The sequence below is a fragment of the Oikopleura dioica genome, chromosome PAR, assembly GCF_907165135.1.
Source record: "Oikopleura dioica chromosome PAR, OKI2018_I68_1.0, whole genome shotgun sequence".
In the NCBI taxonomy this organism is placed as follows: Eukaryota; Metazoa; Chordata; class Appendicularia; order Copelata; family Oikopleuridae; genus Oikopleura; species Oikopleura dioica.
The window spans coordinates 3,465,926-3,486,847 of record NC_137293.1 but is presented as its reverse complement, the minus strand read 5'-3'; the positions used below and the strand labels follow the sequence as shown (position 1 = coordinate 3,486,847).

At 40.5% G+C, this 20,922-nt stretch overlaps 6 protein-coding genes and 2 long non-coding RNA genes across 9 annotated transcripts in view; 6 read left to right on the top strand and 2 right to left on the bottom strand.

Annotated features, from left to right (window-relative positions):
• Positions 1-1,189: 1,189 nt before the first annotated feature.
• On the top strand, positions 1,190-2,891 carry LOC145703568 (uncharacterized). Its single transcript, XM_081780945.1, has 4 exons — positions 1,190-1,440; positions 1,490-1,686; positions 1,736-1,853; positions 1,922-2,891. The coding sequence occupies exons 1-4, from the start codon at positions 1,198-1,200 to the stop codon at positions 2,021-2,023; spliced, it is 660 nt and encodes a 219-aa protein (XP_081637071.1). The 5' UTR covers positions 1,190-1,197; the 3' UTR covers positions 2,024-2,891.
• Positions 2,892-3,697: 806 nt separating this feature from the next.
• LOC145704690 (uncharacterized) lies at positions 3,698-5,983 on the bottom strand. The gene is made up of 7 exons (XM_081782162.1): positions 5,767-5,983; positions 5,327-5,647; positions 4,863-5,187; positions 4,509-4,816; positions 4,294-4,461; positions 4,038-4,249; positions 3,698-3,992 (listed from the first exon to the last, which is right to left on the bottom strand). The coding sequence occupies exons 1-7, from the start codon at positions 5,894-5,896 to the stop codon at positions 3,783-3,785; spliced, it is 1,674 nt and encodes a 557-aa protein (XP_081638288.1). The 5' UTR covers positions 5,897-5,983; the 3' UTR covers positions 3,698-3,782.
• LOC145704689 (uncharacterized) lies at positions 5,957-8,837 on the top strand. 2 transcript variants are annotated; one of them, XM_081782160.1, is made up of 9 exons: positions 5,957-6,076; positions 6,123-6,234; positions 6,349-6,951; positions 7,081-7,298; positions 7,346-7,701; positions 7,797-8,125; positions 8,167-8,426; positions 8,471-8,575; positions 8,624-8,837. In XM_081782160.1, the coding sequence occupies exons 1-9, from the start codon at positions 6,057-6,059 to the stop codon at positions 8,721-8,723; spliced, it is 2,103 nt and encodes a 700-aa protein (XP_081638286.1). In that variant the 5' UTR covers positions 5,957-6,056; the 3' UTR covers positions 8,724-8,837. The 2 variants fall into 2 exon arrangements, with proteins under 2 accessions (XP_081638286.1, XP_081638285.1); XM_081782159.1 differs by having other exon boundaries at positions 8,471-8,837.
• Positions 8,838-8,841: 4 nt separating this feature from the next.
• Positions 8,842-10,297, top strand: LOC145704693 (uncharacterized). The gene is made up of 6 exons (XM_081782165.1): positions 8,842-9,017; positions 9,204-9,377; positions 9,422-9,622; positions 9,667-9,795; positions 9,840-9,953; positions 10,002-10,297. Exons 1-6 carry the CDS (start codon positions 8,874-8,876, stop codon positions 10,188-10,190), a joined length of 951 nt encoding a protein of 316 aa, XP_081638291.1. The 5' UTR covers positions 8,842-8,873; the 3' UTR covers positions 10,191-10,297.
• Positions 10,298-20,922, bottom strand: part of LOC145704694 (uncharacterized) — a 50,175-nt gene continuing 39,550 nt past the window's right edge. The window contains exons 2-5 of the mRNA XM_081782166.1: positions 11,856-11,880; positions 11,362-11,805; positions 11,199-11,316; positions 10,298-11,151 (exon numbers count right to left, since the gene is read on the bottom strand). Of these exons, the coding sequence (XP_081638292.1) occupies positions 11,062-11,151; positions 11,199-11,316; positions 11,362-11,801 (648 nt within the window). The 5' untranslated portion in view covers positions 11,802-11,805; positions 11,856-11,880 and the 3' untranslated portion in view covers positions 10,298-11,061. The remainder of the gene's footprint in view (positions 11,152-11,198; positions 11,317-11,361; positions 11,806-11,855; positions 11,881-20,922) is intronic.
• LOC145704993 (uncharacterized) lies at positions 13,952-15,220 on the top strand. The gene is made up of 3 exons (XM_081782448.1): positions 13,952-14,198; positions 14,301-14,831; positions 15,000-15,220. The coding sequence occupies exons 1-3, from the start codon at positions 14,093-14,095 to the stop codon at positions 15,218-15,220; spliced, it is 858 nt and encodes a 285-aa protein (XP_081638574.1). The 5' UTR covers positions 13,952-14,092.
• Positions 17,561-17,976, top strand: LOC145705648 (uncharacterized). The gene is made up of 3 exons (XR_014134620.1): positions 17,561-17,672; positions 17,716-17,785; positions 17,862-17,976. It is a non-coding gene; the product is annotated as an uncharacterized LOC145705648 (long non-coding RNA).
• LOC145705258 (uncharacterized) lies at positions 18,332-18,927 on the top strand. Its single transcript, XR_014134569.1, has 3 exons — positions 18,332-18,691; positions 18,748-18,789; positions 18,848-18,927. It is a non-coding gene; the product is annotated as an uncharacterized LOC145705258 (long non-coding RNA).

Below are 20,922 nucleotides of genomic sequence, written 5' to 3'. Positions count from 1 at the left end.
TCTGTTTGACATTTTCACGGCTTTGCTCTCTGCAAGCACTGTATTCAAGATTAAATACCATTTTAATGGGTCGTTGACTTTGTTAAAATCTATGCGGAAAATCCCGGGTAGTTTTCCTATATGCAACCTCGATCCTTCACCGTATTTTTTTTAACGAAAAATCGCAATTTTCAAGGTGAGTTTTCTAACTCAGCTTAGGTTTTTAGACCTATGAATCGGCAATATAAAAGCGATCCAAACATCAGTTCTTTCTATGTTTTCACTACCGATGATAGACTGCCATAATAGCATACCTGTGTTATCAGACTAACAGTGTTGTTACAGTCAGATGACTTTTTTAGAGTGAAAAAATTTCTGAAGCATCGCAAATTTTGCGCAAGAAACTGAAACAAAGCCAAAAGCTAGGCAAAATGTCAGACCATTGAGCCGCACCTGGGAAGCATCTACAAACATTTACGGTAAGATTAACGATGCCGTCTTTCAAATTCTTCGATCTGGCCATCGACCCGATCCATCTTCATGCCCAGCACTAGACTAGGGGACTTTTATTTTTCTTTAAATTATTCACCAGCTGCCGAAAAACTGATACATTTAGACTTATCTCCCCGGCTAGCCAGGGCTGCTCACGTATCACCCCTTTTCTGCCTTGATCCTGCTGAGGCATCGCATTTCTCACGAAAAAAAATTAAAGCCGATACTTTTAATATGTCAGAAATGAAAATCAATCTAAAATCAAATCGCTTAGAAATCGAAAAAAAATGCGTCTTCTCGCGAAAACGTGATTACCGGCTGGCCAGCTAAGCTTGATACTTTGTAAGGTGAACCAGGGATCATGCTCTTCTGAGCGCGTGCATTAGTAAGATAAGAAGTACTTTATTCAAAATGATCCTGTTTACCGTTTAAAACCAGCTACCCCGCCGAGAAAAAATCAGTATCGACACAAGGTCTTTCGTACTCAGGTAAGAAAATCGAGAAAAAAAAATCGGAAAAAGAGAATTTCATAAGAGAAATGGAATCTTTAAAAACAATCAAGAATAGACTTGCTCATTTTGATAAAAAATCGAACATTTTGGTCCTTCAGCCAATCAGATTTCTTGATTTCGTTCTTCTGCCAATCAAACAGTGAATAGTTTTGAGCATTATTCCGAATATTTTGAGAATAATTTTTCGTTCATAATTTACTATTTCGATTTCAGAATGAAGATCTCCGCTTTAGTCGCCTTTGCTGGCGTCAGTGCCCAAGCTCCTTCCGGCCGAATCTACTTCGAAGAAGATCTTCCATGCGACAACTTCGCCGATCTTTTCCCCCCATCGGACTTCCCAGACATGAAGACCAAGTGCAAGACCAAGCGCAACATCAAAAAGAATAAGATCAAGACCCGATGCAACCTCCTCTGCCTTAACGGCCAAGAAAACGTCTGGTCGACCAAGCCAATCAAGGTAAATTAACATTTATCTTTCTTCGCTTTTGCTTACCGAAAAATTCTAGTGCAAGGTCCAACGAAATGCTGGCGATCCTGACTTCCCCGTCGGTTCGTACAAATGGAATCCAAAATCCATCGACGGAACCGATCTTTGCGGAATCAAGGAGCGATGCCAAGACCCCAAGCGAATGTACAATCTCACCAACAAACTCCTCAACATGGAGAAATTTGTCGATGGACGACGAACCTTCTACAACTTCAGGTATTTTCTCGAACTCATCCTGAGCAACTGAATAATTTCCTTCTTCCAGCTGTGACGATATGGTCAGCGAAAACAAGGTCTTCGAGATGATGCCCTTCCCAACCGACCACGTCACCTGCACTTGCAATTTCAACAAACCCAACAACGTCCGATGCAAATGGTCCAAGGTAAGAAGAGGGCGGATATCATAATCAATCTTCGCGAGGAAGAATAATTGATTAAAATCAACTTGTAGGTCAAAAACTCCATCATTCGATGCGTCCGACGCGACCGAGAAGACAAATTCTTCGAAGGCGACAGTGGCTTCGCCTACGACGATATGTACGAGAGCTACTAAGCGAACAAAAAAGCGCCATCCACATTATAATCCTCTTATTTTGTAACTTATTCATTCTCGTCATTTTCTCGCCATGGATCGACTCAACTACCACTTCACGCGCCAGAATCAACCCTGTACGTATGACCGACTTGACTTCTATACATTTTTTTCGAATACGAGCACCTTATCTTTAAGCTCTTTCGAAAACCCTTTTCCTTATCTTTTTCTGCATATAACGTGTTGAATGTTCTTTTTGGAACGGTCATAATTGGAACATGTAAGTATGACCGGTAACGAACCCGGGCCTGTAATCAATCCTTACTGATTGATAATTGTAAACCCGGTCACTGTGACAAATTGACACTGAGCCTGCCCGAGGGTCGCTCCTGAACCTCAGTTGGTTCAACAAACCCGAGCCCTAGTCCGCAACCGTCAACAAAGTTGAAGCCGCTCGGAACTTCGAGCGAGCGGAGCAATAAACGAGCGACCCATCGTGTCCCACCGCTCACGGCATTCGAGCGGTCCTCCTCCGTCTTTCGACAGTTCGACGGGCGGAAAAAAGACCGCTCGAATGATGTGCTCAAAATTTAAATGAGCGGAGCGAGGGCCGCTCGCGAGCTTCGCCCGCTCGTTTTTCCTCAATGATTCCGTTTCAACTCGACGGGGCGGACAAATGCGGTGATGACGGGGAGATAATTGTAAAAAAGACCTGATGACGGAATGGCAAGAGCGAGATGAGCGGAATTCGAGCGTTATGTGCTCTTGAGAGAGCTGTTCCCACCATAATGCTTGCTCGTTCAAGCCGAGTTTATGGCTCAATCGCTCTTGCCAAGGCTATGAAGTGTGACATGCATTTTGATCTGTTAATAAAAAGACTTGCACAAATACATACGTGTCTTTTGATTATTCTTTAGAGTGACAAGATGGACTCAGTAACGATTTTTTTGAATTGTCTGTTCTTTGCGCGTTCTTTGAGCATTCTTAGCATGCGTAATTTTCCGGCAGCGTGAAGCATTTCATGATCTGTTGATGTTTTTCAAATATTTTTCAGAACAACAAGAATTTTATTTCTGAAAACATTATATATTTTGAGCTTCATCGACTGCTGTTGGCAAGAAACATTGAAAATGGCTGTTTTATACCGTGGAATTCACTTGGAAATTAATTATTGACGGGGAATCTTCAGCAGTGAGAGCAGTTATAAGCAAAAATAGACATTTTTTCGAAAACATCAATGCGCTCAGTTTGTTTCTTGATCGACTTTTTTATTGTTATTTTATTCAATGGAATGATTGAGCATAAAACCTGCCAACATTTTGCTCAGAAATCTATTTGCTTGGCGTTGCTTGATGATTTCTTGCATTCGATCTCGTCCAATATTGAGCAATCGGTCTTGAATTTTTCCTAGAGCGCCTTATCTACATGTGCTTATTAAGATTTATTGGCACCTGTATCTTTCCAAAGACGAAGTTCGTTCTTGAGCGCTATTCGCTCCTCGAGATAGAGTCTCAAATTCGTCTGAGAAGCCGACTCGCTACTACTGATCATTGAAAAAAGCGAAAATAAAATTTTGAAGTTCATTGAATAGAAAATAGAAACCGCTTATTTTTATACTTTGGGAATTAAAAATTAACTTCTGGACAAAACTGCCAATGTTACATGACTTTGAAGACAGCTTTTCTATTGTTTTGCTATTTTGGTTGCACATTTATTAATGAGGTAGGATAACAGATACATGTAATAGACAGCACAGAAGTTAAAGAAAAATCGTCAGGTTTCAAGAGTGATCGCCAGCTTCAGTCAGTTCTTCTATCATTTTTGGAGGCTCGACGAATAAGATTTCACTTTCTGTTTTTTCGTTCAAAATGTCGATTAGCCGGTGACAGGTTGATGCGATGACGTTTCTCAGGTCCTTTGACAAGTGTTCTTTCGATCCCCAGCTGTCTCGGTAGGCGAAAAGATCTTGGCAGAGTGAGATTATCTCCGACTAAAGAAATCAAATAAAAATATAATCAAAGAATTTGAAACGAACCTTGAAGCTCCGCAATAGCTCGCCGAACTTTCGCTGTGGTCCCATTTGCCCCCAGCAGATTGCAGGAGTGACCGTTTTTGCCAAATCGAGGAGTTTACCCATGAACGGATTGTTGTTTACGGGATCCGATCTGCAGCGACTGATGTAGCTCCAAAGGGCTGTCGTCATCGCCGTCTTCTTGAAATCATCGCTCATCCAGCGATTTGAAAGGACTGAACTCGAATTAAAAATAGGATCAAGAAAGCCAAGCGCCTACCGGACATCATGGCTGCTGGAGGGCTGGAAAGAAGATCTAGTCCATCGAGGAGACAAAGATCAATGACGACGTCGAATATGGAGATTTCGCAGATGCCTTTGTGCGAAAGACTTTTGCACATTTCTTCGTAGTTGTCCTCGCACCAGTCGCACAAGGATTCAAAGTTTTCTAAAAAAAGACATGTTATTTCGATGAGTTATTCGTCATTTTCGTACCTTGGCATGGTTCGGGATCAGAACCATCAGCTTGCAGCAAGCCAGTAAAAATAACACATGTTACATCTTTCAACCAAACGCGAGAGGCCTTGTCACTGAGCCAAAGCTTCTCCGCTTCTCTGATGCAATGCAGCTTTGCGAGGAATTCTCGTTCCGTTTTGACGCCGCAAAGTTCGTAGCGAATTTTTCTGGTGTAAATTCTGTCGTCATCAGCGAGCTCGTACGCCGCGCCAAGGAATGGAAAGGTTGTCAGTTCGAAGTCTTCGTCGGCGGTCATGAAAGAATCGACGCTAGAACCGCTTGGCGACCTAGAAAGGATCGAGTGTGAATAAAGAACCAGGGGAGTGACCCTACCATCTGCCAGAACGGACAGTTCTTTGAGACGCGACGGACTCATTCCCCGACGATTCGGATTCTGTTCTCACATGTTGAATAATTTCCTTGATCGAGTCGCTAGAACTAGCCAAACACGGGTCGGATTCAATAATCTGCTCGATACGCTGTTGCGCTTTTAGAATAGTCGCGACTTCTTCAAGAATCTCCGTCGTCGAAGCCGTCGAGTTTGACATAGAATTGCTGATACTTCCCATTCTGCGGCGGGAATTGACGCGCTTTCGTCCTGAAGGAGCTCTGTTGCTGCCTGAGGAGCGGAGTGAGCCGGGAGTTGAGCATTCTGATTCTGATGGATAAAGGGTTGAGCTTCGTTTTCGATGATGAAAGCTGATGGAAACACGCATTTTTAATAAAAGCAAGAAAAGAGTGAGAAGCAAACTTTCAAATCCTGTAACTGTTAGTAGATTGGTGCCGCGAGCGCTTACCACTTCTGCTTCCATCGTAGCCCGACAAGTCCAATCCCATTTTGAGCTCCCTCAATCCCCGAGAAAGACACTCGTGAATCACGACGTTCAAATCTTCCGAGCTCATCGAATTCGTCAAACTCGAACAGCTCTCAGAGCTCGACATCATCGCCTGCGACGTTCCACTACCAAGTTCTAGGTACAGTCGTTCTCCGGCGCTTCTGTTGATTTGAGAAACATGGACGTCTTTTCTAAGGGGAGATGCATCGAGATTGTCATTTGAAATTGAAGACAGGGAAATCGGCTTTTTCTTTTGGCGTTTTCGGAAGTAGACCCAAATAGCTACAGAAAAATCAATTATTATTAGTAAGAAACAGAATTTATCTTATCTAAGAAGGTTTTCTGCCAATAAGAAGCAAGTATATTCATCCTAAGGATTCCTAAGACTATCAAAAACGTACCTAGTACAGTAGTAGAGCCAGCAACAGTGTACAACGAGTATCTGACAAAGTTTTTATGATTATACACATCTTTCAAGCATCCAACGGATCTTCTGATTATCCCAGGTTTTTGGTTAATCACGTCTTCCATCGATTTTTCTCTTCTTTCACAAAAGTTCGCTCATTTTCATACTTTTTTTTCTGATTTCAGTTTTTCTCTAAATCGAGCGCTGATTGGCCCGAGCGGGGGAAAAAATGAGTCATCAATGGAGCTAAGAATGGGAAAAAGAGAAAAATAACGAAAAAAGACCATGACTGGAAAAATTGAACGGTGAATATGTTCTGTAGAAATGGATAAGTTTGAAATGGATTTTTAGAGAAAAATCTGGGAACAGAAGAGAAGCAGATAAAATAGAAAGAACAAGGCGAAAAGAAACGGAAGAAGAGCGAAAAATTAGAAAAGAAAAGGAGAGAAAATCAAGACCAAAGGTATGTGCTCACATTTTCCCAGATCCTAGGCTAGGCAACCTGTGTAGAAACCTAGCTAAGGCTGCTTAGCCCCTCCCGCAGCCCCGCTTTAGCCCAACTAATTTCTATTTTTAGGAGACAGAGGAAGAGCGAGAAAAACGAAAACGACGCGAAGCTCGAGAAAAGCGCGCGAAGGAAACTCCTGAAGAAAGAGCGAAGCGAAAACAGCGCGAAAAGGAAAAAGAGACTCCAGAAGAAAGGGCGAAGCGGAAACAAAAAGAGCGAAGAAAAGAAGAGAAAGATCTAGCGCTGAAAAAGTCAAATTCAAAGCGAGAAAGAAGCGAAAACAATTTGGAACGAAAAAAATCTTCGAAAGCTCGAGAAAGCTCGAAAAAATCAAGCGGTGGCGAAGCTGGGTACTTGAAATCGACCACTGCTAGAAAATTAAAAGACGAGGAAAAAATCATCAACGAGGATCCTTACAAAGACGAGGAATTTGCGACTTTTGAGCCAGATCGAGATTCTTCTGGAGATGAAATTTATGAAGAAGATTTTGACGAAATCTACGACGATGATTTTGAAGACGTCGAGTTTGAGACCAAAGCTGAACAAGAAGAGAGGCTGGAAAGAGAAGAAAGGAGAAAAGATGAAGGGAAGGAAAAGAAGGAGAACAAAAATCCGAGTCCTGAAGAGGACTGGGAAGCTATTCAGAACGCGATAAATAGAGAAAACTCACAGGTAACGATGTCATAAAAGGATTTTGAACAGATTTTTTAAAACGAGAAGCCGCTTGCGTATTCGAGCTCGACCAAAGAGAAAGCCGCGCTTCGATTCGAAAAAAGGAGAAAAGACTAAAACAGATTTTAGGTAGCTTTGAAGTCAGAAAAATCGACGGATCTCTTTGAAAACCTGCGCGAAATCAACGTCAATATCCAGAAAGAAAATGTTCCAGCGAAAAAGTCCGAATCGCTCTTTTCTATCAATTCGGAAAAGCGACGAAATCGAGGATCCGGAGCCGGCTGGAAACGAGCAAAAGAACTACAAAAATTAGTGACGCTGGATTTGAGCTCAGAAATTTACTTCAGGTAAATTCAAAATCAAGGAACTCAAGGGCTTATGACTCGAATTGAAGGTCGTTTCCTGAGTCGGACTACACTCGCTTTATGCGAAACATAGGCGCAAATCGATTGAAAAACATCGCCATCGGGACAGATGAAAACTTCATAAACCAAGAAACGCAAACAACCTCGATTCACCACTCCGACATTTGGACACAAAATCTTGAATCTGCTGTCACCATCGAAGGATCTGCTTCTCAGAAGACCTTCTCTTTGCCCGGTGGGAGAATAAATCCGGAAAAGTTCGAGCGATCGGCTCAGTTGGTCGAACATTTGCTCGAGGAAATTGATGAAGAAATCGCGCATGAAAGTTTTTCCCGGTCGCCGAATACGGGAATACGTTTTCCAGAGCCCGAAGCAATCGATATGGGTAAGTCAAAGCTGCGCTCAGTAAGTTCTGACAAGTCCTGTGTAGACACATCAGTCAGGGTGCTGACAAAGCACCTTCTCCATTCAATTTTTCAGACACCGATTGGATAAAAACCACGATCTTAACGAAAACAGAAGTAAAACTCTTTAACCTCCGCGATCCCTCCACCCCAATTTGGTCTATGCCGATTTCTGGTCGAAAAGTTCGCATATGGCGAAGTCTTGTTTTTGTCGGCACTACTTTTGGTTCAATCCTTGTCGTTTTTCCTGACAAGAGTGTTTTTACCACTGATTTGGTCGCGAAGGGACACCGGGCAAGCATTTCGGACATGGTTATGGAAGGAGATGAGTTGTTTACTGCAGATGTGCATGGAGGAATTCGACTTTGGCGGCTGAATGAAGAAGGGAAGGAGCTACAATTACAGGTACTCAATATCGATATATACAGATCTGACTTTATTTTCAGAAGTCCATCGACATCGACAGCGATATTTCCGCAATCGCCATCGATAGCTCCCGCATATTCATCGCTACTTTCTCCAAAATCGTCATTATTTCTCGTACCAATCTCTCCAAACGACTCGGTATCATTCCAGTAACTATTCCAGCTGAGAAACTACTTACTGACACGAAAGCCAGCGTTCTTATCGCTCAAAACTTCGGCGAGATCAATATCTACGACTTGAAGAGCTTACGAGAGGTTCATACTGTAGGCCAATCGCCTAGGTTCGTAGCCATTGACAATCAAGTTGATTTATTTCATATCTTAGAGGCTGTTGCGCCGATAACGGAACGCTTATTTACTCGACAGAATCAGACCTGTTCCAGCTCGACTTGTCCCGGCCGCTGAATTCATCAGCACTGGGAATCAAAGGGTACCCGAAAATCGGGCGTTACGCACCGCTCGTAACCACACTTTTCAGATGCTCAGATTTGCGCTTCTCGCAATCGTCCAAATCCGGACTCCTCTTACTCGCCGCCACTGCGCAAGGCGTTTCCGTGTACAATTTATCGCCCAGTTAGGAAAACATCTCTCTTCATTTATTTCTCATTTATCAAACGCTATTTTTTCTACGACTTCACAGTGAAAACTTATTTTTCTATTTTTGTACTCAAATTTTAAAGATATTTTTATGTACCAAATTTTACCTTATCTTTCTATTTCAGAAAAAAATGCACATTTCAAAATTTGATCCTCGGGTTGAAGAGCTACTGAGCTCTGAGCAAGTCGTTCTGCGAGCAGATTCTGGAGCAATTGTCAGCTCCACTGATGATCTTGAAGCTTGTGAGTGCTCTATTCTTCAAGTTTCCTTCAAGGAATGGGTCATGCAGATTTTTAGTACGTTATTCCGGTAAATCTAGTCATTTGGAATCGCATCAGAATTTTCGAAAGATTCTTTCATATTTCGTTAATAATTTCAAATTGAAATTTTCAATCATTTCGGGCCCCTGCAAATTTATAAATTGTCTTTCAAAAAATGATTTTTCTGAAACCCAAAAAAGCTCCTCGGCGGAAAAGGAGGATTTGGCTCACTTCTCCGAGCGATTGGCTCCCAAATCCACAACACAACCGACAGAAAATCCTGCAGAAACCTTGATGGATCAAGAATTCGATCAAAAGAGTACGAAAAAGATCTTGTTGAGGCCAAAAAGCGAAAGATCGAGAAAGACAAACAGGTAAGAGAAATTTCGAAGAGGGGCTTTTTCAAAGGTTGATTTAGCTGGCGATCGAGCGAGAAGAAAAACGAGCAAAGAAGATGGAGACGATCATCAAAACCGCTGCTGGCGAGCACGGAGGGAAGCACTACTTCGAAGACGAAGAATACGTCGAATCCAAGGAGAAATCAACAGCACAAACGGCCGAATCTGTGGCTCTAGCAGCCGCGAAATTGAGAAAACAAGCTGAAGAAAAACGCAGACGAGTGAGTGATTCAAAGATTATTTTTTCTTTATCCCTTTTTTCTAGGAAGAAGAAGAGCGACGAATAAGGGAGCAGAGCGCGGGAGACGATACTGACTCTGACTGCAGCTCGTTAGAGGACGAATTTATGCCGGTTAAAAGCGTCGTCAATACTGGCCCAACTCGACCCATCAAGGTTTGCTTCAATCATTTGACTGCTTTCTTACTGAACCTTATTAGGGTGGATCAATCACAGCTTCTGCGAAGACAACCAGCCACTCTGACGCAATGTACAGTCATCTGCTCGGCAAAAACATTGGCGAACGAAAACAATTTGAGCTCAACAAAATACAGGTACCTTTCCTTCATGATTTCTAGTAACGGATAACGATTTTTTATCAGGACATTGACTTGATGAAACTTGAATCGATCGATTCCCTGATGTCCGAATCACTCGATCGTCTTGGCGAACTCTTGATGCTCCGAGGCTTGAAATCAACTGGAACGATTCCAGAACGTGCCGACCGCCTTTGGAAAGTACGAGGACTTTCTGTTTCGGAATATCCAGCCGACCTTGTCGCCAAACGATAATTTTCTCACAAGAGGGGTTCTCCCATTCAAGTGTCGATTTTTCTCATGTAACCGTCTTTTTTCTAACCTGCCCGTATCAGAATAAATTTCAAGAATACCGAAGGAAATAGAGCTTGGCAAAGTATTTTATTAATTTTCCGTCAGAAGGATATTTTGATTGCACGTCATAACCTTTGGAAAGATTCGATTTCAGGCAGCCTGAGAGATTTTAAAACGTACAGTCATACGAGTGTTACAGTAGATATGACTGTGTGGGACATACGATGTTAAAATAAAACCGACATTTTACCGTCATTTATCCCCTTTTCCGTCATCGGCCGTTTCCACCGTCATCATCCGTCCCGGAAAGGATTTCCAGGATGATCAGATTGTCGAAACTCACAATTGGCGAAATACAGTCGCCACGTACAGGCACGAAAGCGGCTAAAGAAGAGGGTCGTCCGGTTAACCATCGAACTGTCAATGGCCGGTCAAGTCTGTTCCTCTTTGTTCGGCCGTTTTTAGCGCCTTCCGCGGTAATTCTTTTTCGCCTGGCGGAGTTTCCACAAACGATCAGAAATTTTGCGGACTCGGGCATTTGGGAAACGCCCTCGGGCAGGCTCGGTGAGGGGGTTTGCGTGAGAGGGCTAAAAAGAGGAACTTCTTAGTGTCCGACTCACTTGTCACAGCAGGATGAGCTGATCATGGGCTCTTACAGTAAAACAAATAAATCGATAATCTGCCGTTACGCTCGCTATGCAAAAGAAAGTAAGGAAAGAAGGGATGAAAGGGGTTGATATTGATAATACATACAGTACATGTTGGGGGATTAGGGATAGGAGATTTCCGATATGAAAAGAGCAGACGCAGTCAGAAGCTAGCCATTGATGATTTACTCGTACATATCGTCGTACATGAAGCTGCCGTCAAAGAACTTGTCTTCTTTGTCCTTTCGGACGCATCGGACGATCGAGTTTTTGACCTAAAGTGAGTTAAAAATGGAGTTGAGGTGCTTGTATTGATGTTTACCTTTGACCACTTGCATCGAACATTGGATGGTTTGTTGAAGTTGCAAGTACAAGAGACAGCATCAGTTGGGAAGGGAATCATCTCGAAGACCTTGTTGTCACTGACCATATCGTCACATCTAAGGGACAGAATGAGAAAGGAGAAGAATTAGTTGGTCACTTACGAGAAATTGTACCAGGTTCGTCGGCCATCGATGTTCTTTTCGTAGCTGAGGAGCTTGTTGGTCAAGTTGTAGACCTTCTTTGGATCTTGGCATCGCTCCTTGACATCACAAAGAGAGCCAGCATCCTTGATCGTATTTGGACGCCATCTGTACTCGCCGAGCTGATAGTCGGGGTCCTGGTTGTTTCGGACTCGCTTGCACTTGATGTTTCGCGTCGACCAGACGTTGTGTTGCCCGTTGAGGCAGATGAGGTTGCAGTAGGCCTTGGTTTTCTTCTTGTTGCTCTTGATCTTGCAGTTGGTTTTCATATCGGGGAACTGTTCTGGGGGAAAGACGTCGGCGAAGTTTTCACAGGGGAGTGTTTCGTCCATAAAGACGTTTAATGGACGTTCAGCCGAGACGGTGCTGCCAGCGAGCGCCATAAGAGCGGAGAGTTTCATCCTTCTAAAATTGAAAATAATAAAATTTGAAGCAGGAAAATAAAGAAATCTTACCTTATGGTTTTCTGTGGACTCTTAACTTAAAACTGAGTTTCATCTCTTTCTCGCCACAAATATATACGACTCGGCGGAATTTCGCTCCCGCTCAAGTTCCAAATCCTCTTCCCGCGAAAGAGAATTGTACCAAAGAAGCATCCAAAGTCTCAAAGATGTTATTAGCGAGATCAGCGCAAAGCGCCGCATTAGTATCACGTTCACGAAAAAACCGACAAATTGAGAATGTTTTCGGCGGTACCGGTTTAGTTTCAGGTGAATTTCTTTAAGCGAAATGGATTTGTTTTGGATTTTTGAGCGGTTGGAAAAGCACCGGTCGGATTTGCGGATCGGAGAAGTGGATCGATTCCAAAAACTTACGATTCAAAAATGTTCAAAAAAGTGATAATAAACGTATTTGTGGAAGCGCTTGATAATAATGTTATTCCGATATAGCCATGTCTCGGAGAGACATGCAGCTGGGGCAGCGATAACTGCCGGTTATATTAGCAAATGAAGGATCGCCAAACTCTTTTCACAAAAAGCGGATTTCCGAAAAGAGAATCGAACGAAAGAGAATAAAATGTCACTCCAAGGGAACGTTAAGAACATACTGCTGCTGGTTACAGTCATTTTGACAAGCGGAATCGCCTATTTCAGTCGCATCGAAGACTCGACGAGATTTTCCACCCCTCTTGCTTTGGTCAATTGGAGCTCAATCGTCGTTTCTTTGCTTACTCTTCTGTTCTTCATTTTGCAATTCATCCCAAAGCGTGAAATTGCTGCGAGAACAGAGTTCATTCTTCAACTTTTCGCAGTTTTCATCATTGCGATTCCTCTGATGCTTCTTTTTACGATCAAGGGGCTGATGCTTAGGCACAATCAAGCCGGAGAAATGGGCGAAAAATACATTGTTCTTGCAGTTTTTGGTGGAATTTCAATTGTTTTGCACATTTTGCTCCTTGGATTTTTCGGTTTTCAGTACAGGTACCGCTTCATAAATTGAAACTTTAATTTATTGATAGCTCGACCGATGTTTCGGATAAAAGTGACGAAGAGAAAAATGATACAACACAGCTCAAGAACATGAAAGAAGATCTTCCCCGGCTTTCAAGAGTCAATGCAGTAGGTTGATTTTCAATTTCATCGAATTTTACTTTTTTAGAAACTGCCATCAATCCCAGAAATGAAACTTATCGAGGATGAAGAAACTGAAGACTCGGAAAAGTCAATTTATGGCCGCTACTCGTAATTATTTCTCATTTCAAAGCACTTCTAAAAGCTTTTTTTCAGTGAGTTGGTTTACACCTCCATCGACGAAGCCCGTCTTCCATCGAAAAAAGCGTCAACAGAAATCAAGGAAGAAAACAAAGTCGCGACAACAGCGAAAATTGAACGAATTGCTTCAAAAGAAAGCGCGATTTATGATAATATTGCGCAGTTGTAAGGACGTATATTTTTCTGTATAAACATTCAGTGATTAATAAAAGAATAATTTATGTGAAATTTTATCGGTATCGAACGGCAGACATGTCTCTGAGAGACTCGTCCATGAAGGAGTGGAAGAAATGATCGTTTCGTGGCTGGAGCTCAGGAGATCTTGAACTTTTTATTGATGTTATCATTTCATTGTGTACCTGAACCAGTCAGAATAAGACCGTCGATCTACCACATCACTTCCGTCAAAAGGAACAACTAAAAACGCGTCTCTTGAATGCATAAGCATCGCAAAAATGGCGATAAAAATAAAGTTGATTTTTATCATTCTTCAAAAAAGGTGAAAATGATGCATGAAATAAGTTGACGCTCATTTTAAATGCAAAAGAAAGTGTCAATTTGCAGGATGAATTAATTTTTCTTTTTGAAGATGGATCATTTTATCCATTCGATTGCGGTTTCGATTTTTGGTAAAGAAAGAATAATTTATTTCCAACGAAAGCCGCAATGAAAAGGTTCTACTCATATTATTTTTAAATCGAAAAAATACAACTAAAAGATGAGCTTCTATCCTTGAATCCATCATTTTTGAAAATTGGATAATAATTTTCAAATTTGCCGGTAATGGTTGGTGATTTTCTTAAGCCCCCTAAACGCTGCCGAATCTCAATCAGCTCTAGCTTGACTAAGCCGATCTTTTTCATTTCCTTTTTCAATAAGCTAAAAATGAGCCAAACTCAACATGGCGGCTTTAAAAATGATCGCCAATTTATGTCCGACTTTATGTCCCATTCGAGTCGGATTTCGGGGCAAAGAGAAACATGTGTAACGTGACTTATGGAAAGATACCCGGAGAGGTTGATGGAGAGAGCTTTTGTGGAAAAGGAGTCGCTGGATTTTTGAGATTTATTAAAGAAAACTGCTCAGGTAATTATTAATTGTTTTTTGACGTTACTGACTTTTTCGACATTCATGCTAATCTTGGCAAACCTTTAATTTTATAAAGGAGAGATTAATTCAAATTTTTAGCTGAAATATTCAATTCTGTTTGCGAAGAAAAACTACTAGCAATAACCCCATATCATGGAATTCTCTACGAGCATTTATGCTCCAACTCTTCATGTGATTCCGATCAGCTGTTCTGCCAAAACATGAGAACAATCGACTCAGGAAGCTATACCGAGAGCCTGAATATCGTCCCATTCTGCGGACCTGTTTCACTTGGTTCTGATGCTCAGCGATTTTTGGAGACGAAGCCGAGATTATTCGACATAATTTCATTTTCTTGCAAAATGAAACTTTCAATAGCAGTTGTTCTTGGAATAATTTTGACGATTTTATGCATTACTCTCAATATTATCGTCATTCTAATCACGAAGAACAGCGAGAGCTTCAAAAACGCTTATGGCTCGTATAAAATATCGCTTGCAATTGCTGACTTGTTGGTTGGAATATTTGTTGCTCCTTTATTCACCCTCACGATTCTGTCTCGTGGACTTATGCCCGCTATTGACCTCAATTATCTGCAGGATAATTTCAATGTTTCAGTTCCATCTTATGGCTTTCCACCAGTAATATTTTCGCTGATTGGAGTATCGGGAGTTATAATGACCATGTCGATTCTGGCTTCAGTCTTTACCTTGGCTTTTAGCTCGATAGTTTTTGATGATCAAATAAAAACTATAAAAGAGCCTTAAATTTACACGAATTTGATCATCCTTTTAACAGACCGCTATTTCGCGATCCGTTTCCCGTTCAAATACCGCCGTATCATCGGAAAAAGCCTGAACAACCGCATCTATCTCACCATTGGATTCTCTTGGTTCCTCGCCCTCGTGATATCCGCCCTTCCATTTATCATCGAAAACAGCAAGTATCAGCTGACATCATCCCTCCTTGTCGTCGGCACTGGAAAAACCTTCTATCTGATCTATGGAAAAGCGATCTAAAAGCTAGAGATAATTTAAAATTTCTCTGGCTTTAAACTCGCTTTCAGAGCTTCGTTGCTTCTCCCGCTTCTGGCAATGTGGACGATCAATTTTATTACAGCGAGTCATTTTCATTCCTACAGGGCAAAAGTCAAACACACGCTTCGATCAACGGCGAATGCTAATACAGACATCAGGTGACACAAAACCGGGGCGCTAGAATCGAACAAATTTAAGCATGTCAAAAACCTTGATTGTCATGGTCGGGTCTTTCACGATTTGTCTCTTACCGATGATCACGCTCAATTTCATCGAAGTCGTCAATTACGAAAAACTCGATCCGTTGAATGACTTTGAAAATTTCGACCTAGAATTTATGAATTCGATGAATACACTCTCGATTCTCGCGTCTATGTTCTTAATCGCCAATAGCTTCATGAACGCTGTAATTTACTCGCTCATGTCTTGGCGGTTTAGGATGGAGGCGGAGGAGTTCTTCTATAAGACGATTTTGAGGAGGAAAAACTACAAGGTAGAAGAAAAAAAATCTGGGATAAAAATCATACTCGATGAATTTTAAGAGCAAATTACGGCCATCATCTGGAGGACTAACGATGACGTCGACAGTGGGAGAAGCAAACACATCATTTTCTGTTAGATAAAAGCAATAAATGAGCATTTATGGTTGTTCTAAAATCCTATTTCTCTCCATTCTTTGCTGACGCCATAAGAACTTCTGACAGTTCTGCCATTTGCTTTGACTTTCAAATAAGGAAGCTGTGCCTCCTGAAACAGGAGTCATGTTTTTTCATTCTAAGAGAGAAAATGGACTATGCGATACAAACAGCGATTGATTTTCTGATAAATTTACCATGTGACGAAGTTCAATATTGGCTGGATTATCATGAAGGTAAAAAATAAGAAGAAAAAAAAGTGAAATGGTCCTTGGGAATCAAGGGGTAGGAGCCATTTAGTCAGGAGAGCCATTTAGTCAGGGAGCCATTTAGTCAGGGAGCCACTTGGTCAGGTCTGACCAAATGGCGCTTCTGACCTAGTGGCTCCCTGACTAAATGGCTCCTTCTGAAGCGTGGGCGATGAGTGACGGAATATTGCTGATTAAAACAAAATTTAAATGATTTTTTGAATGAATTATAACGATCTCATAATTTTGTTTTCAATTCTAGTGTCAAGAAATTCGTCCTCTTTAGAGAGGGTTGTCAGTATTGATTTTCAGGGGTGACCGAAATAATATTTACACATATAGTCCGCATATGATTCATATGATATGAATAATATATTTTTGGAATCTACAGATCCTGACGAGTCTGTTGAGCACAAAAGCATTTGATAAAAATTAGTTTCAGGGGGTTTAATTGAGAAAATTGTTTCAAAAATGACCATTTTCGGGGCATTTTCGCAAAAATGGCCCTACTTTGACGGCATTTTTGACGAATTTTTTCTTATCAAATTTTTTTCTAGTTTTCGCCGATGAATTATTTCAACCCTTTACATCAGAATTCGATGAATCAGACTTCATTGCCAGAAAAAAAGCCAGTGTTAAATTCCATCACTCATCGCCCACGCTTTAGAAGGAGCCATTTAGTCAGGGAGCCATTTGGTCAGGGAGCCAGTTAGACAGACCTGACTAAATGGTTCTTCTGACCAAATGGCTCCCTGACCAAACGGCTCTCCTGACTAAGTGGCTCCTACCCGGAATCAAGTGTTTTTTTAGATGAAGGTTATTGCAGCTGGATGAGTAAAGATGATTTCGATTTGATAACAGAAGCCATGAACAAATACTTTAAAGATTGTGACGTCGTAACTTCAAATTTTAAATGAAGGATAATAAAATTTTCTGCTTAGTCATTTTGTGGGATTTACAGAAAGACAACAACAACCACGACAACCACTACCACGACGACGACAACAACGACAACGACGACAAAGAAGACCACGACAACGACGACGAAAAGAACTGAAATGGTTCCTAGCTATGGCGAAGAAAACCTGCTTTCATTTGTGCTCTTGCTTTTTGTACTTATATTTTTGAAAAGATAAAGACTAATGAAAGTAGTTATGTAATTTTTTTTCTTTGAACGCATTAATAAACTAGTAAAGTGTCTAAAAAAGTCTAAATGAAAGGAAAAGTGCTTGCAAAGGAACGCGAAAAAAAGACTGAATATATAATTCTGGAAGGCTGAATTAAACGAGTTAATTTACTCCGTCCCTAGCTTGGTGCGGTAATTATTTTTTAAAATCACAGTACGCAAGGGACAATTCAGACACTTCTATAAATCATGAGCCTGTCTGTGTGCAAATAGGCACAATTCTCGACCAATTCGGCAGTTAATTTTATCGAAAAAGGAAACAGCAAAAAATGTTCATTTTGATTCCTTTGCTTTTGAATTTCGCTTGGTCGAATTTTATGGGAAAGGTAGTAGATAGAGGCGTTGGAATCGGCATGCAAAATCAGGTAGAAAGACGAAGAGAAAAAGGATTAAATCCCTGATCGCTAGAATAACTTCCGAAGAACAGATGCGAGAAAAGCAGAGAAATTCTACGGCGGTCGAGGAAACGGACTTCCAGGTTTTGGATGAATCTTATTTTAAAAATACAGAAGTTTTGTTTATAACAGAAGAAAAATTAATCATCCCATTTGAAGACCAGTATCGACCGGAAAGAATTCTCAATATTTCGATTTCTTTGCCTCGTGATTTTCGAGTAGACGGATTTATCACGACCCAGAGACTCAGGACAGGCCTTAGTAAGTGTTTTTGGTAGAGTTTCGAAGAATATTTAATTCAAAGTAAAATAAATGAGTACTACAGTAATTACAAATCATCACACGGTCATAATACTTTGTTTACTTTCTCATTACTTTTTCGAAAATAAAATATAAAATTATCGTTTAAATTCCTATTTTATGGTCCCTTCGTTCTCATTTTTCTTACACAAGCCATCTGGCGCTCATTATTAACCGGGCCCTCGAGAGATCCTCGAGAGATATTTCGGTAAGTGCTGAATTTTTCACCAATTTCAAGTAGCTCTTGGAAGTTAGAAGCACTGAAGACGTGGAAAACACGTGAAAAAGTGCTTGAAGAATTTTAAAGTTTTTTAAAATTTTAAGCTTTGGAGTTGAAGCGAAATTGAAGGGCAATGGCAATTTTACCGTGTTGATTGTTAAGGGGAGCTCGACAAGAAAGCTCGTTTTGAGCAATCAAAGAAAAAGGATCAGAAAAACGAGTTTTTGGCTCGAAAATTTAGCTGTTTGTCGATCCCATCGACAGGTATCTCCAAGAGTACTCCCGAACAGAAGCCCCTCAGTCCTGTCTGCTAGACAAAACCGACTACGAAGCCGGCGAAGACCAGTCGATTTTGCCCCGCGATTGCCCGGATCGAACGAGTAGCGGGAAGCTCTTCGATCGATGTGGTTGGCGACTTTCAAAATTTAAACGAGCGTGGTCCTGTTCGCGAAACCAGAACAACGAAATGGTACAGTTTAACTACTGCGCTTGAATGTTTTAAAAACAGTTAATTTTTAAATTTAGCCATGTTTTTTGCTCATTGCTGAAACGCAGTTCAACTCTATTGTAAGTTCTTTTTACAAGTCTTGAGTTATTTGTTTGGAAAATTAACGATAATTTGTAGAACGAGAAAATCTGCGCTGGAAGAAGTATGAATATTGTTTGAGTCAACAATCTGCCAAATTATTAATAAACGGATTCATCCTTTTCTAGTTCTGAAAAAACAAAAAGTCCGCCTTTGTGGCTGCATTTGAAGTTCAATATCTGAACTCAGAATAGGCATTCAGATTCGCCTTCTACTCCCCTTTCCTCTTCAGATGCTGTCAGAGCTAATCAAAGAGCCTTTCAAACGGCAATTTTATGGGCTATCAGATTAATGAAGCGACTACTGATGCCAAATTACCTTGACGCCTGCATCTGTATATAAAGTAGCAAGTCGCGAAAAAGCAGTTCTTATTTTTCCGAAAAAATGGGTCATTTTAGAGATCTTTCAATAACGGAAATCATCAGAAATGATACTTTTGAATCAGAAGACACTGATTACGGAGAATTTATCGTGCCAATATTTGAACCGGTATTTGAAGATACGGAAATAAGAAAAAGGTAGAAAAATGAGCGCTTTGCAGGGAAATTTTTGTGGGAAAAGCTCATTTCATCGATTCTTCTGACAAAAAAAAAAACCCGTGCTGCCGATGCATGCAGAGAGATAATCCCTAAATGACTTTCACTGCGGACAGAAGTTCGATGAAGTCCTTTCACTTTGAAAGGAAAACGTCTTTGGAATTTGATACATGGCTTGTTCCCGCATAAGAAAAGAGAAAAAAATGGGCCACTAGTGACTAGTGACTAAAGTAACAATTTGTTTTGAAGGAAAAAGAGCAAGAAAATTGAAGAGAAAAATCTAAGCAGCTCTTCAAGCGAAATGGGCTCTTATGTTCCAAGAAGGTAAGAATTTTATTGAAATCAAGGAAGAGTTTTTTCTTTATTGAAGGTCCATTTTTTCATTCTTTCATAGTTTTTTGAAGGTTGACCTTTGTTTCCCATCATTTTTCCCATACAAAATCCTTCATAAAAGCCTGTTTTCCTAGGCGCCTCTATTGGATATAATATTTATAATGCGTTAATAATAATAACAATAAGAATAAGAAGAAGAAGGACTAATGGAACCGTGTGCCTAATGGCCTTTGGCTCATCCCTCAAAAAATATATAAACCAGAATCTAAATAGAAAAAACAACACGGTTTTATTTTAAAAATCAGAGGTGTTAATAACAAGAACTGATAGAAAGATATGATGACAAATTTATTATCGATGAAAACAGAGTAAAATGTTTGTTCTTTTTTCTGAATCGCGAAATTGATAAAGAAAGAGGAGGAAAGAAAAGTAATGGAAGTAAAAGAAAAAAGGTAAAGGATTGATTTACCACAGTCAATTATAAATTTTCCAGCGAAAATCATTTTCAATATTTTTGCCCAAATTCTGCACTTAAGATTTAATTCGCAGTTTGCGTCTTGTTCGAACAACTAGAAAACACGCAATGTACACCGTACGAAACGAATTTGTGAGTGTTAGTATTAATATTAGTAAAATAGAATAGATTGAGCAACAGAGAAATATTAAATAAAAATAAGCTGATCATAATTCCTATTCTTGCTAATTTCATTTTTTTTATTTTCCATAAAAAGTGACCTAGGCCGAGGCCAATACCAATTATCCAAAGACTGAATAAAATTTTATAAAAAATATAGAATGAATCAGCAGCGTTATCATGAAAACGCAAAGCAACTACAATTCTAAAGGTGAAAGTCAAAACCGGTACCAATACAAGAAAGAAAATCACAGTGCCATAGCTTTTGATGCTTGTATAAGAGCGTTTTTGATCGACTTGATCCGGAAAAAGGACAGCATTTGAAAGATCGTCCGGAAATTCTCCATTTGCAATGAAGCTTTCGATAAGCTCTCGGTTTCGTCGCGCTACTTCAAAAGTCTCTTCCTTGTTTTGACGTACTATCTCCAACATCTCATTTTTGTGGTTCATTAGCTCAGCCTCGAAACTCACAATCGACTCTTTATTCAGTCGTGTTCTATCAAATGTTTCTTTCTTGTGATTCATAAGCTCTAACTCATAAAACTTCAGCCTGGTTTCAACAATTTCGGCGATCTCTAATTCTGAAAGGCCTGAAATATATCTTTGAAATT

What these genes read in the sequence shown, in the direction of transcription:
- LOC145703568 (XM_081780945.1), top strand. Translation starts at nt 1,198, where the DNA reads ATGAAGATCTCCGCTTTAGTCGCCTTTGCTGGCGTCAGTGCCCAAGCT. An exon ending in CGAACCTTCTACAACTTCAG is followed by an intron (nt 1,687 to 1,735) that starts GTATTTTCTCGA and finishes TCCTTCTTCCAG; the next exon opens with CTGTGACGATATGGTCAGCG. An exon ending in TCCGATGCAAATGGTCCAAG is followed by an intron (nt 1,854 to 1,921) that starts GTAAGAAGAGGG and finishes ATCAACTTGTAG; the next exon opens with GTCAAAAACTCCATCATTCG.
- LOC145704690 (XM_081782162.1), bottom strand. Translation starts at nt 5,896, where the DNA reads ATGGAAGACGTGATTAACCAAAAACCTGGGATAATCAGAAGATCCGTT. An exon ending in CTACGATGGAAGCAGAAGTG is followed by an intron (nt 5,188 to 5,326) that starts GTAAGCGCTCGC and finishes TTTATCCATCAG; the next exon opens with AATCAGAATGCTCAACTCCC. An exon ending in TGATCCCGAACCATGCCAAG is followed by an intron (nt 4,462 to 4,508) that starts GTACGAAAATGA and finishes GTCTTTTTTTAG; the next exon opens with AAAACTTTGAATCCTTGTGC.
- LOC145704689 (XM_081782159.1), top strand. Translation starts at nt 6,057, where the DNA reads ATGACTGGAAAAATTGAACG. An exon ending in AGAGAAAATCAAGACCAAAG is followed by an intron (nt 6,235 to 6,348) that starts GTATGTGCTCAC and finishes TTCTATTTTTAG; the next exon opens with GAGACAGAGGAAGAGCGAGA. An exon ending in ACTGTAGGCCAATCGCCTAG is followed by an intron (nt 8,427 to 8,470) that starts GTTCGTAGCCAT and finishes TTCATATCTTAG; the next exon opens with AGGCTGTTGCGCCGATAACG.
- LOC145704693 (XM_081782165.1), top strand. Translation starts at nt 8,874, where the DNA reads ATGCACATTTCAAAATTTGATCCTCGGGTTGAAGAGCTACTGAGCTCT. An exon ending in CTGAAGAAAAACGCAGACGA is followed by an intron (nt 9,623 to 9,666) that starts GTGAGTGATTCA and finishes CCTTTTTTCTAG; the next exon opens with GAAGAAGAAGAGCGACGAAT. An exon ending in GCCCAACTCGACCCATCAAG is followed by an intron (nt 9,796 to 9,839) that starts GTTTGCTTCAAT and finishes GAACCTTATTAG; the next exon opens with GGTGGATCAATCACAGCTTC.
- LOC145704993 (XM_081782448.1), top strand. Translation starts at nt 14,093, where the DNA reads ATGTGTAACGTGACTTATGGAAAGATACCCGGAGAGGTTGATGGAGAG. An exon ending in TATTAAAGAAAACTGCTCAG is followed by an intron (nt 14,199 to 14,300) that starts GTAATTATTAAT and finishes TCAAATTTTTAG; the next exon opens with CTGAAATATTCAATTCTGTT. An exon ending in TGTTTCAGTTCCATCTTATG is followed by an intron (nt 14,832 to 14,999) that starts GCTTTCCACCAG and finishes TCCTTTTAACAG; the next exon opens with ACCGCTATTTCGCGATCCGT.